This window comes from Fragaria vesca, linkage group LG3 (genome assembly GCF_000184155.1).
Source record: "Fragaria vesca subsp. vesca linkage group LG3, FraVesHawaii_1.0, whole genome shotgun sequence".
Lineage (NCBI taxonomy): Eukaryota > Viridiplantae > Streptophyta > Magnoliopsida > Rosales > Rosaceae > Fragaria > Fragaria vesca.
Window position 1 is genome coordinate 10,614,916 of NC_020493.1, and position 13,246 is coordinate 10,628,161.

Genomic DNA, 13,246 nt, shown 5'->3' on the forward strand with positions numbered 1-13,246 from the left:
AGTAATGTTCTTGTTGCTCGACCCTCTACTAAACATTTAAGCTGGCAAGAAGCAAGTATTTTATACATCGTCATATTAGTTTAATTTTCATTGTTTTTGTAATGTATATTCTTATATCACTGCTGCAAATTAGGTTGTATTTTAGTTTCGATCACTGCCACATCTAGCAAGTATGCATCACCGTTCGAATTGCGGGTACGGCCACACAGATGGAATTTGAGAAAATTGGTAAAGGATTTAAGAAGCTTTGCTGTTAGCTAACAGATTAACAGTAGATATGAAAGTCTCGCCAATACGCCAAGACTAAGAAGGTCGTAGCCTACATGTTTAAGTCCGACGTGCACAATCATTCAAAAAGCATCACGACTAACCCAAAGTTTTGGCCAAATCAGAAGATGTGAACACTTGATGGCTACTCGTCAAAGCAAGTCCCGGAATATATATGACACCATAATACCATATGCAAATGATTCTACAATGGCTGCCTTATCAGATTCACGTAGCTCGTTTAACAAGATCTGCACTTAAAATTACAACTGAAGATGGTCAAGGCCTCTGCTACTCTGGAGTCTAGACTATTGGGCAATGGCATCTACACAAATTCAAGGTCCCCTGTGAATCTGATACAAGAAGAAGGGCGAGAATCAAACTCTTGCTACCAGGGTGGGATACGTTTTCTACCGCGTTAGAGTTAGGAACTCAATCTGGACGGCAGATAATCAAAATTTTGAAGACTGTTGTTTCTTAAACAATTAACAATATCATTCACTAGTGTTGCCCCCATAGTAAAAGCGTTAAAGTTGCAACGGTATTGCTAAGGAAAGCTGATAGACATGAGACACACACCCTAAATTTCTTAGATGAACAAGCACATCAGCATTCACAGCAAGTGTCCTAATCTATATTCTGTGGAAGAATCAATTCACCAAGCATACTTCATAAATGCTGATTGTAATTACAAATCCTGATATGGCAATTGACCAAAGAAAAACAAAAAACAAAAAGAACCGTTGTGACAGACTACCTAATAAAGAAACTACCTGGCCTTAAATTGCAAGTCTCTTCATCAAGCATGTGACAGAGACACAGTGAACTCTTAATCTATTTGACATACCCAAACTAATGCAGAAAGTTGGATGAGAAAGGTGCAATGAGTATTGAATATTCAATACTTGTTCTATACTTCTATACATTTTGGTGAGAAACCATATGTCCTCACTCATCCTTTTGTAAAGACCGGAAGCAATGAGAGCTTTGCTTGAAAAACAGTACAGATACTAGACTTTCCGATCTCTAACTCTAGCTCTAAGTATTCTTAGAATTTCTTCAAACCAATAGAAATGCATAGTGGAGACAAAAAAGGGAAATATGAGGTTAATGAATAATTGATTGAAGGATGTGTGTTCTGCATGATGTCAGATACCAGTAACAAAGATTTCAGAATGATTTCCCAAATACCTAAATAGAGGGGTAACTAACCACACCATGTGTCCAATCATACATTAAAATGAGTTGGCTACATTTTGAAGTGTCAATCACTAGCCTTTGGTAATAAAGAACACATAGCTTGAGTCTGTTACCACCAGAATATATCTTTCGAGATCAAAACAGCCAGCAGGAAATTCAACACTGAGTAGACTATCATTCTCTCCATGAAGAAGAGTCCCATCAAACCCCCATAGTCTAACCTCCTACTGCCTTAATTGAGAGTCTAACCCAAGGCCTTAACCAAAAAAAAACCTAAGGCCTTAAATCATATTTGTATGGTTCAAATTAAACAGCAAATAATTTGTGCTCCTTTTTCTGTATAACTTAAGAATCAAATCACAGACAACTGGTGCACCAAATAACCAACACTACCAAATCAATCCATTGAACTCATCTAGAGCAGCACTGCCAGAACATAGCCCACTCAATGAAGCTCAAGTTCAACCTTAACCAAACTCTATTCCATTAACTGAAAACTCCAAGGGATGCAGAAATTGCAACCCAAAATATTCAAAACTACACATCAATGAGATTTCCAACCACTACAGTTCTTATCATCACCATCACCAATTTCAAATAACAAAACAAAAACAAAAAAACCTGGGAGATCATTCAAGGGCATTTGCGGTATTCTGTGCAAGCTGCTGCTGCTTCTGCTTCTCCAAATTCAATGACTTTCTCTGAAGCTCACGCCATTTGTTAATCCCAACAGTGCAAATGACTACCCTAAAAAAAAAATCATCAAAAAAATGTAACAAAGACTCAAACTTTGTATCAAAGATCAAATCTTTAAGTGAAAATCGATCAAACTTACATGCGGCGCCGACGAAATAGAGCAGACGGACGAGCTTCGGCGCTGGTGGGCCCGCTATTTCTTCTCCGGTCATTTCTCTCTGCTTCTTTCTTAGAGAAAATAAGAATTGGGGAAACCCAATTGGGCAGTAAAACCTTCGCCCCCAACCCGAATCCGAACTGTATTTAAAAATCCGACCCGACCCGAACCGACTTAGTTTTGACCCAATACAGCTAAAGACTTCAGCTTTTGAGTTGAGAATTTGCAGAAGAATTTAGAGAAGCTCTAGAATGGCGAAGAGAGGAGGGAGCTCAAAGTTGAACGTGGCTATTATTCATCCCGATCTGGGTATAGGTAAATTCTTCTTCTTCTTGTTGGGTTTTATCTTAATGTAATTATTATTGAAGTTTGGGTTCTGAGTTGTTGTGATTATGAAAGTGTAGGAGGAGCTGAAAGACTAATTGTGGATGCGGCTGTTGAGTTGGCATCGCATGGCCATAAAGTTCACGTCTTTACCTCTCACCATGATAAAGATCGATGCTTTGAGGAGACCATCTCTGGTTTGTGCTTCTCTCTGCTCAAGTGTTGATCTTTGCAATGAATGGTTTGTATGTGAAAGTGTAATGGGGATGTAATGTAAAGAAAAGAATAGAAAGATTAAAGTGGAGTGTGTTGTTCAACATTTAAGACTGCAAAACGGGGTTGTGATCATATGTTAGAGTTCAATCAAAGGTTTAAATGATGACCCACTTAACCAAATGCAATAGTTGAGAAGCTTATGTATCATTTTTCCGAGGAGAAAAGAAGTTTAGTAAACTTTGGAAGATGTCAGCCTCTTGTAAATTATGGGGGGAATCAGAAACCTTAAATATGGATTAGGCTTTTGGATAGGAAAATGAAATTTGCTTTGAGCTTCTTTTTGGATGTTTGATAATGTGTAGGAGAAAGATATCGGTTTGATTATTTTGCTCAGTTAGAGAATGGTTTGGTTTTATAATGTCATTTGGTTTTCTAGGTGCCTTTCCTGTTACTGTATATGGTGCTTTCCTACCCCGGCATGTATTCTACCATCTTCATGCTTTGTGTGCATATCTGCGGTGCCTCTACGTGGCCCTCTGCGTGCTAGTAATGTGGCCGTCGTTTGATGTAATACTAGTAGATCAGGTCTCTGTTGTCATCCCATTGCTGAAGCTTAAGAAGTCGGCAAAGGTATTTGCACCTTCTGTTTTCTAGTTGTTATGTGGTGGTGTCTGGGACTTAAGTTGTTTTATGGATTACATCTTTGTTTGCAGGTTCTGTTTTACTGTCATTTTCCAGATTTATTGCTGGCTCAACACACAACTGTTTTGAGGAGGATATACAGAAAACCCATAGACTTCATAGAAGAAATGACAACCGGTCCGATTCCTTAACTTGGCTTTTTTGTTTACATTGGATATGTATTTTGCATATACATAGTGTTCCTTTGCTGTGGATATCCACTATATCTTACCAGATTATGAAATACATTTTAAATATACTGGTGCAGGAATGGCTGATAAGATTCTTGTTAACAGCAAATTTACAGCACTGACGTTTGCAAAGACATTCAAGCATCTTCATGCACGAGGAATTAAACCAGCTGTTCTTTACCCAGCTGTCAATGTGAATCAATTTGATGAACCTAGCATTTCTCACAAGTAAAAAACATACTTATGCATCTATTAGTGCAATGATATTAATTTATGTCTTTGTTATTTGAATTTAATTTGGAGGCTTAGAGTTGTTATACCTTTTTTTTTTCCTGGTAGGTTAAATTTTCTCTCTATCAACCGTTTTGAGAGGAAAAAGAATATAGACTTGGCGATTTCAGCCTTTGCCATGCTTCACACCCTTGAAGGGGATAATCTGGCTGAAGCTTCCTTGACAATTGCAGGCATGCTCCTACTTCTTTTTTTTTCTGTCCAACTAATCTTACTGACTGAGATGCCATACTAACCAGTAGATAAATCTTCAAAGTACATTTTCTAGGGATGTGTTGTGTTGTACCTGTTAATCATTACTAGGTGCACAATCACCAAGAAGTTTTGCTGTCACCTGATTCAGTGATTAAGCTTTCCCCTTAGGTTCATGTTTGTCTTGAATGATTCAAGTATTAGCATGGAACTGAGGAAGAATTCAAGGTTTAGGGATCTGTATGTGTTAGTGCAAACATTTGAGTTGTTTACCTGTCCGCAGTGTCGGTAAATTGTTGGATACATATGAGCTAGCAGACTATGTTTGATCCTTGGTCTCAAAAATTGTGGCCATCATTATCTGGCAAATTTATCAGAGGGGCCAACGCTATATCAATTCCCTAAGAGGTTGATAGTGATGTGTGTGTTACTGCAACATCACTTTATCTTCTGTTGTGTCCTTGTTTCAATAGCTTATGTCTGACAGTCTGACTTGTTGACATTAAAAGTTATAATTGCAACATTATTTCATTGATTAGTTGACTTTTTCTTACATGTTGATTGTTTTAGGTGGCTTTGACAATCGGTTGAGAGAAAATGTCGAGTACTTGGAGGAGCTAAAAAATTTAGCAGAAAGGGAAGGAGTGTCCAATCAGGTTAAGTTCATCACATCTTGCTCAACAGCCGAAAGAAATGCACTACTCTCCCAATGCCTCTGTGTCATTTATACGCCAAAGGTGCAAATTACACACTTTGTTGTCTCTGTTGATCAATCCAGTATATAATAGGAAATAGTTTTGATATAAGATCTATCAACATTGCAGGATGAACACTTTGGCATTGTTCCTCTGGAGGCAATGGCGGCTCATAAACCAGTTATTGCATGCAATAGTGGAGGTCCTATGGAGACGGTTAAGAACGGTGTAACGGGATTTCTTTGTGAAAGTAACCCAAGAGAGTTCTCCTTGGCTATGGCTAAACTCATTCAAGATCCACAGATGGCACAGAGAATGGGTGTAGAAGCTCGGCTGCATGTTACTGAGTCATTCTCTACAAAAATATTTGGTCAGCATTTGAATCAGTACCTAGTTGATGTTGCACGGGCCAAAGAAGACTGATAGGATATACATGTGATACAAAATGATAACAGTAACACACGTCTTTTCGCGCTTGTAACATAACACATTTTAAACTAGTTATTGGTCTGAGCCATATCAGAGAGATCATAATTCTGCTGGGATTTCATATTTTGATGTGGTATACACTGTCATTTTGCTGCATTTGTGGATGTTAGTATATGGACTGGAAAACTCACTAAATGGGTTATTATGTGTCTAGGATCTCATCTATATGTCAGATATCAGATTCTAACTTTCACATTGAAAATGTGTCTTCCATAGAAGGATCCCCATTACTTCTTAGAAAACACTAATAATTACAGGTCAAGACTCCTACATACAGAGAATATATTAAATTATTAATCAGAAGCAAAATAAGGTTACATATGCTAATCTATCCCGGGTATTTCCTTTCTATTGCACATGGAATACAACGACACATGAGAATACTTGTACTTCAAACATAAGCCTTAATCCGTTCTGTGTCTATATTGTTATGGCATTCATCTGCTAAAGCTAAACTTAGCATTTCAGTACAGAACTGATCGTCTGGCTTTATCCACAAAGCCTGCACCAAAACAACAAAGCAGATTCATCAGTGCTGAAGCCAAATTATTCTCTTACATACTCCATTTACATCAGATACAATTCACTAGAGACAATTCAATTGTAATTGCTCACTTTATGATAGTATGTTATTGCTGCAGTAAAATTGTCCTGCACAACAGTAGAACAAAACGAAACATTAGCACAACTATTTTCATCATGTTTAACTGGGACACAAGACATATGGAACTACATTTATTTATAATTTTGTTTGATAAGATACTGTTCTCATGAATAAAGTCATCAACAGATGCACTGCTAGTAGTTATCCGTTTAAACTTTAAACTACTATAGCACATAAGAAGAATAAGAAGTATTTCTCAGTCAAAAGAACAAATTAACATGTTAGGGTACATGGTAAAATATCAAGTTAGAAGCATGATAAGAGCAAAATTCAGGCAAGAAGACCATGAGAATCTACTTTTTTGTACAATCTGGGTGGAGTACATGAAGGAATGAGATTCAAGCATATTTTCAATTGCAATTTAAGAAAGAAGTTCTCTCCCAATATTATTCATATATGAGAGAGAGAGAGAGCAGAAATATTTTATGCAGACTCATCACAGATTGAGACATCATTCTCCCTAATTTACTTCAAATGAAAGAGTTTTCTTTTTTAAAGACAAACATGTTAATTAAATACTTTATATACCTGCAAATGGTAAGCATATGCGAGACCTGCATAAGTACTCACACTTCTTGTTGATAATGCAAGTGCCTTCTCGTAGTATGAAATAGCTTCATTGTACATCCTGAGACATAGCAAGTTTATTTAATAGGCAAAGAAATTTAGTCATACATGGTAGAGCTTGATATCCTCAACTTCTCATAAGGTAGTAATAAAAGAAATGCTATGAATTACGAACATATAAATAACATACTTCAATTTTCGGTATACATGGGCGAGATTAACTATAGTTGGTTCCCACATTTCACCTAAAGGGGAAGGAATTTGCGCCAGAGTTTTCTGAAACCACCACAGAGCTTTCTTATAACTGTATCAAAAGACAAAAGTTTCATTAAGAATCACTTGACATGGTATGAAAGAGAGGGAAGAGGAAAAAAAAAAAAACATAAACTTAATGATGTTAAAGCATGGCTATCTTTTTGTTTTATCCATCCCAAGACCACAAATGAAATAAACAATGTCAGTATTACAAGGAAACAACCATGTAGACAAGCATCCCTGAAATTTACAACCTACATATAGCCATAATGTGACAAAAGTGACTGATGAAAACAAAACCACTAGGTTATAACACAATCAAGCCACTTGAGGATTATATATTACAATCAAGACACACATAAGCACACTGTGATAGCAGAAAGTTACTTTAGCCACTAACCGATAAAAACAAACCACTAGATTATAACACATTCAAGCACACTTGAGGATTCTACACTACAATCAAGGCTCACACAAGCCCACTGTTATAGCAGAGGTTACATATTTACCAATTGATATTTTTCACAAGAAACATTGAGCATCTACAAGAGTGTTGCATATTTCAGGATTCAGTACTTACTCCTTCATTTGATAAGCAACAACTCCAAGTTCATTATATACAAGAGGATCCGATGGGCAAATAGTCTTAGCCTGCACCAAAAACTAAGAAAGCAAAGGGGCTTTTCAATACTTGTATAGTAATGCAACAAAAAAATATACTGCACCATCTATAGTTGTCAGGTGCGAAATGAACAAGAGACAATCAAATGTACGACCTACGAGGTAATGGTATTCTAAATGATGGAGGGGTTACTTCTAATAGCATAGCCATCTCACTTGTTGCTACTGTCATACTTTGATATTCTATGTTCTAACTGATGTTTTGAAAACTGGACTGGAAATCCAACCAATACGACGGAACCAAAGGTTGAACCGGTGACATCAATAATTTAATAAGTATGTGAACCTCATTAGGAATCGAAACCATTTGACTTGTACGGATCATGGAAGAATCCAGGTATTATATAAGGTACAACAGTAATTCATCCAAAACCAACTAGTAATGTGCTGTGATATTTTGTTTTTATCTCAGGCTAAGAGATACCATTTGCCTCATTTATAAATAAGGTGCTCCAGCTGACTAATCAGCGCCTCCCTTATACTATCACAATCACACAGACCAATAGAAGTGCATTGATTCGCACTCATACCAAAGTCGAGATCACAAAAGACAGTATTCAAGTGTTCACAGTTTACACTTTAGAGAACTCTAAGTCACCTGATCAGCGAGCTTGTAACTGTGGGTTCGCATGTACTCCATTCCAATGTACAAAGTTGGCAAATGACACCTGGAACAGAGAATATCATAATTTGCTATAAACAATATCTTAAGTATGGATCACTTGAGAGACATATGAATAATATGATACTATGTACATTTGCAGCAACAGTAAAGACCATGTGTTGTAGATAAATGAATACTATGATACTATCTGTGTTTGCATACATAACTATCATGACTGAGGATAGCCTGAGAGAGAGAGAGAGAGAGAGAGAGAGAGAGAGAGAGAGAGAGAGAGAGCCACACATGAAACAACATTATATGTTTTATAGTAGAAATAACAAAGAGAGCTGATTGGTCATCCAGATTAACTAAATATTCTACTGAAGCTTCAATTTCAACCTAAAATCTGGACCCTGCAAAGCAATTCTAGAAATGTGGTGGGGAAGTGTAGAAAGCATCCAATAAGTGGGCAACAATGGAAATGTTGAAAAATACAGATAAAAAATAAAAGCATCGATGCTATATTATAATTGAAATGAATATTGAAATTTCACATACAAGAAGTATTTTTCTGATTTTAAGAATAGGGTAATCAACCACATCACATATACATATCATGATATCCTGCTTCCATATATGTCGAACTGGTGGAAGAAATTGGCAACAACTAAAAAACCATAAAGTAAATACCAAGATATACAATAACTTACCCTGGAAACAAACGAGCAGCAGTACGATAAATTGACATTGCTTGATCTCCCTCATCTTGAGCAGAATAAGCATTCCCATATCCTATCCATGCAGGTGGAAAGTTTCCATCTACATTGGTAGCCTTACTATAGAGTATAACAGATCGAGAAGAAATAAGAAATTCATATATTTCAAATCCGAATATATCAAAACTTCACAAATAGTGAATGTATAAACTTTCAAGTGCTCAAAACTATCTTCAACCATGTAGTGGCAACCCGAAACATATGACTACTAATCTTGATGATGTTACCTGAAATAGCGGCGTGACTGATCATACTTTTTGATACAATAATAGTAACATCCAACAGAAAACCATGATAAAGCCCTACACCCAAAAAAAAGAGAAGCTGATTAGTAATAAACTAAATGGATAACAACAGGGAATTCCTGATGAAAATCCAAAATCCTTCCTTCATGTGGCATCTCAACAGGGTTTAACCACATTCCCCAAGCCCCAAGAAACCACAATCCGGTTGCACATTCTATCTGATGGGCATTACCAGCAAACACAATGTACACATCTATGCGTCTAAGGTTCCAGTAATAAGTGTTTCAACCACTCACTTTTGAGGATAGTCCTTCACTAAATTGCATGCCAAAAGATAGAGCTCATTTGAATTCCCAAGTTCCATAGCGGCAGCTAGATGCACTAATGTACTTTTGAGATGAAAAGTGTCTTTTTCAAGTAGGCTGAGAAAGAAAATGAGAATGCAGATTATTTATTTGCTGGAGCATCTCAAAAGTAGAATTCCAAAACAGTTGCCAACTTACAAAGAGGTGAGTTCAAAGCATTTTTGATATTCACCGCACTGATGGTAGTATTCTGCTTTGCAAGCCAGAAGGTCAGTGTTGGTTTTCAGAGTGTGAATGAAGGAAAGATCAGAAGTGGTACTAGTAGATCTCTCTTTTTCAAGTTCTCCGAAGTTTGCTTCTACAACATTTTCTTTGTCATACTGGAAAACACGGCAAGCAAATGCTTTTAAGTAAAACTTAATCAAGTAAAAAGAAGGCCCTGAAAAGATATAAAGATCTTCGATAACTTTCCCACTTAAACTGGGACACATTGGAGACTCATTTATGTTTACCTTTTTTATCAAGCACGAGTAAAATGACGAAAGCCATCCATCTTGAGGACCAAATTGTATCGACGAAAGTAGACTTGCCTCTGAAATTCAGCAGCAAAGGATACCATCATCCTCAACCCATTATTGTTTGAGGTAGACAGGCCCAACCCATATGTAATCCACTGATCACTAAATATAATATCCCAAAAGACCTAAAATAGATTTAAGCTAGTTGACTGAAGAAGGGAACAATAAGATGACTTGAAAGCGGGATTCAAGAATCAAAATTAATCCAGGATGTTACTTCCATCTATGAAAACCAAATCTTACTAAAACAAAAAAGATAGTTTTGACAACCCCTACCTTCCTCACATGTCAGCATATGGTTGTCAATAAGACATTCCAATGCCTGAAAAGGAATAATAAAGCCATTAGAAATCATGTGTAGGCAATGCTACTTGCCAACTTTGGATGGCCATAAATGCTATCCAACAAGAAAACAATTCTAGGGAAGTAAACATCTAAGACATCCATAAGAATAAATGCCAGCATACCTCATAACATAAAGGATCGGCTCTGATTGCAGCTTTGTACCTTTCAAAACAAAACGCAAAAGCAAACAGACCAACTTTAATTATATCTTCAGCTAACATATAGCTTCTCTCAACAAATGTCACTCGTATAGAAACTATCATATTGCTACTAGTTTACAAACAAGCATTTAGTTTAAATTTCACGGGAGGGCTAGCCTAAAATACCACATGCAGAATCACAAACACACTTTGAATGGTTACAGTGATAACAGGAAATAATTACCACTTCCGCGCCTGGACACGGTTTTCCAGAGCTTCAAATGCCTTACCACGTAGAAAGCATATTGCAGAAGCTATCTGTAGCAAGTTAGAATAACACATTCAGTGACAAGAAACCTTACAGAAGCATATTGGTCGTAGAAACTAAACATGCTTATGTAGTTTGTATCCCTAGTTAATAAAAAGCTACAAACAATTGAAAACTAGGATATTCACAAACGTCAACTCACAAAGAATAAACGTAGTATTGCAAAATGAATTAAGAGGATACGTAGTACACTAAAACCAGCTTAGACAGATTAATCTGATGTCTATTTTCACTCAAGTCATTATTGCTCATCCTGAACTAAGCTCCGTCCCGAATCCATATGGTTAGTACCCTCAAATCAACAGCAATGTTGTGCTGAATTGCTGTAACAACGTGTTTCCTGAGCTTTAAAGATACCATATCTTAAACAAACAGTTATCAACGAGGGAGTGGATGAATGTACCGAGGGAGAACCTTACATTGATTTCATGATCTTCACCGCCTTTATCCAAGTACATGAGATTAGAATCATTTCTGTCGTATACGTTCCCATGTTCATCCACATTTGCATCACCGAGTATATTAAGGCATTGATGCCAGTCCTTCAGCTCTTCCTGATAACAACACACCAACACCACAAAATTGAGCCAACATCGATCAAAGGATATCAATTCTAAATCACCAAATCAAGAACAGTCGAATACCAACAAACTAAAGGCAACTAAAAAAGTAAAAATCTTTATACTGCATTTGAAATCAAAGAAATGAACCCAAAACCCAGAAATGAAAAACAAAAAAGTTCGAAACTTTAGCAAAAGCCCCAAATTCCTGAGACTTTCAAAAGAGGTAGAGATGGCGCGACTCACGAGGCACTTGGCGGCGAGGTAGCGGAAACGGAGGTCGCGGTCGACGATCTTGGAGGAGTGGAGGAGGTGGAAGGCGCGACGGTAATGGCGGCCGAGGAAGAGGGCCTGAGCGAGCATGTAGATATCGGCGGGCTCTTTGGTAAAGGCGGCGACTTTATCGGCGAAGAAGATCGCCGACGAGTAGAGGTGCTTGGTGACGCAGTCTCGGACCACCGCACGGAGCTTCTCGGTTTCTTGCTCTCTCATTTTAGGGTTTGAATTCGAATTGGGATTGGGATTGGTTGAGCAAAAGAGTGAGGGTTTTGGGGATGATTGATTTGAGCGGGAGCAGAGCAGGGAGGATTTTGGAGATGATTGTGATGGGCCAAAATGGTGAGTTGGTTGGCCCAAGGTTGGACACACCCAAATAAAAATAAATACGGTTTGAAAATAATAAGAGGGGTGTATTGTATTTAGATTCATACAGACTTATTTTAATCAACTGATTTTTTGAAAAGTCTACAGACTCTTTGAAAAGTTCATAGACTTTCACTGATTTCTGAAATCTACAGATTTCATATGAATGACTTATGTAGATTTCTCAATACTTACAGAGTTACATGAAAGAAAAAATAAAAAATAAAGATGCAATGACAAACACATAATGACACCGATTATAAGTTTAGGGTTCATCTATCTAATTTCGATGCATACAGTTGTAATATTTGATTGAAATACATAAACATAAGTAACAAAAAAGATTATATTAACTTAACAACACGTATACTTGTACGTAAACCAAAGACATATGTTTTAAAGTAGGACATTAGATGTTCACAAGTTTAATTTATGTACGCAAATATAATAATAAAATCATGTGGTTCTTTTTTTTTTAGAGGAACTTGAGACCCATGCTAACCGGGCTCCTCAGTTGGAATAATATTATTAATAAGAGAATCCAAATTCGGGGAGGACATATTACCTGAACCCCTTACATTATTACACATATCCTCGAAGATGACATCCTGAATAATATCAAGAGTTAATAGATAATATTTAGGTTATCGAGGGTTCCAAGCATTACAATTGAAAGACAATAAAATGTTAACATTCAAAAAACATTGAAAAAAATAGGTAGAATAGAACGTTGATAGCACAAAATATTATAAAAAAAAAATGATGTATCGTAGGATCAACCTATTCACATGTAAAGAGAAAGTCTGTCGTAGACTTTTCCAAATCTTTGCTCTAGTGGATGGAAAAATATTGGAGTTTGTGTGTGTGTAATTTACACTACAAAGTCCACAATTATCCATAAGTTATTAATTCCATAAGTATGAATGATATTTTGAATACATCTGAACTTCTATTCATTTTAAAAGTCTTAATTGAATACCCTTGGACTTTGGTGGAATTCATAATGATTTTTAAAATCTAGTTGAATACACCCAGACTTTGATTGATTTTTAAAAGTTTGTATTGAATACACCTAGGGGGGTGTATTGTATATGGAATTAGTGGAAGTTTTAAAGAAGTCTATGAAATTTGAAAGTCTAGGTGTATTCAATACTGAC

The 13,246-nt window shown here is 36.7% G+C and overlaps 1 protein-coding gene and 1 pseudogene across 2 annotated transcripts in view; both read left to right on the forward strand.

The window, feature by feature from the left end:
• The window catches only part of LOC101292394, a 1,325,780-nt pseudogene that overhangs the window by 1,047,428 nt on the left and 265,106 nt on the right, over positions 1-13,246 (forward strand). The gene's annotated exons all lie outside the window — the stretch shown is intronic.
• Positions 2,533-5,473, forward strand: LOC101292974 (alpha-1,3/1,6-mannosyltransferase ALG2-like). Its single transcript, XM_004294048.1, has 8 exons — positions 2,533-2,635; positions 2,725-2,841; positions 3,297-3,490; positions 3,574-3,679; positions 3,810-3,960; positions 4,072-4,196; positions 4,786-4,952; positions 5,040-5,473. The coding sequence occupies exons 1-8, from the start codon at positions 2,572-2,574 to the stop codon at positions 5,331-5,333; spliced, it is 1,218 nt and encodes a 405-aa protein (XP_004294096.1). The 5' UTR covers positions 2,533-2,571; the 3' UTR covers positions 5,334-5,473.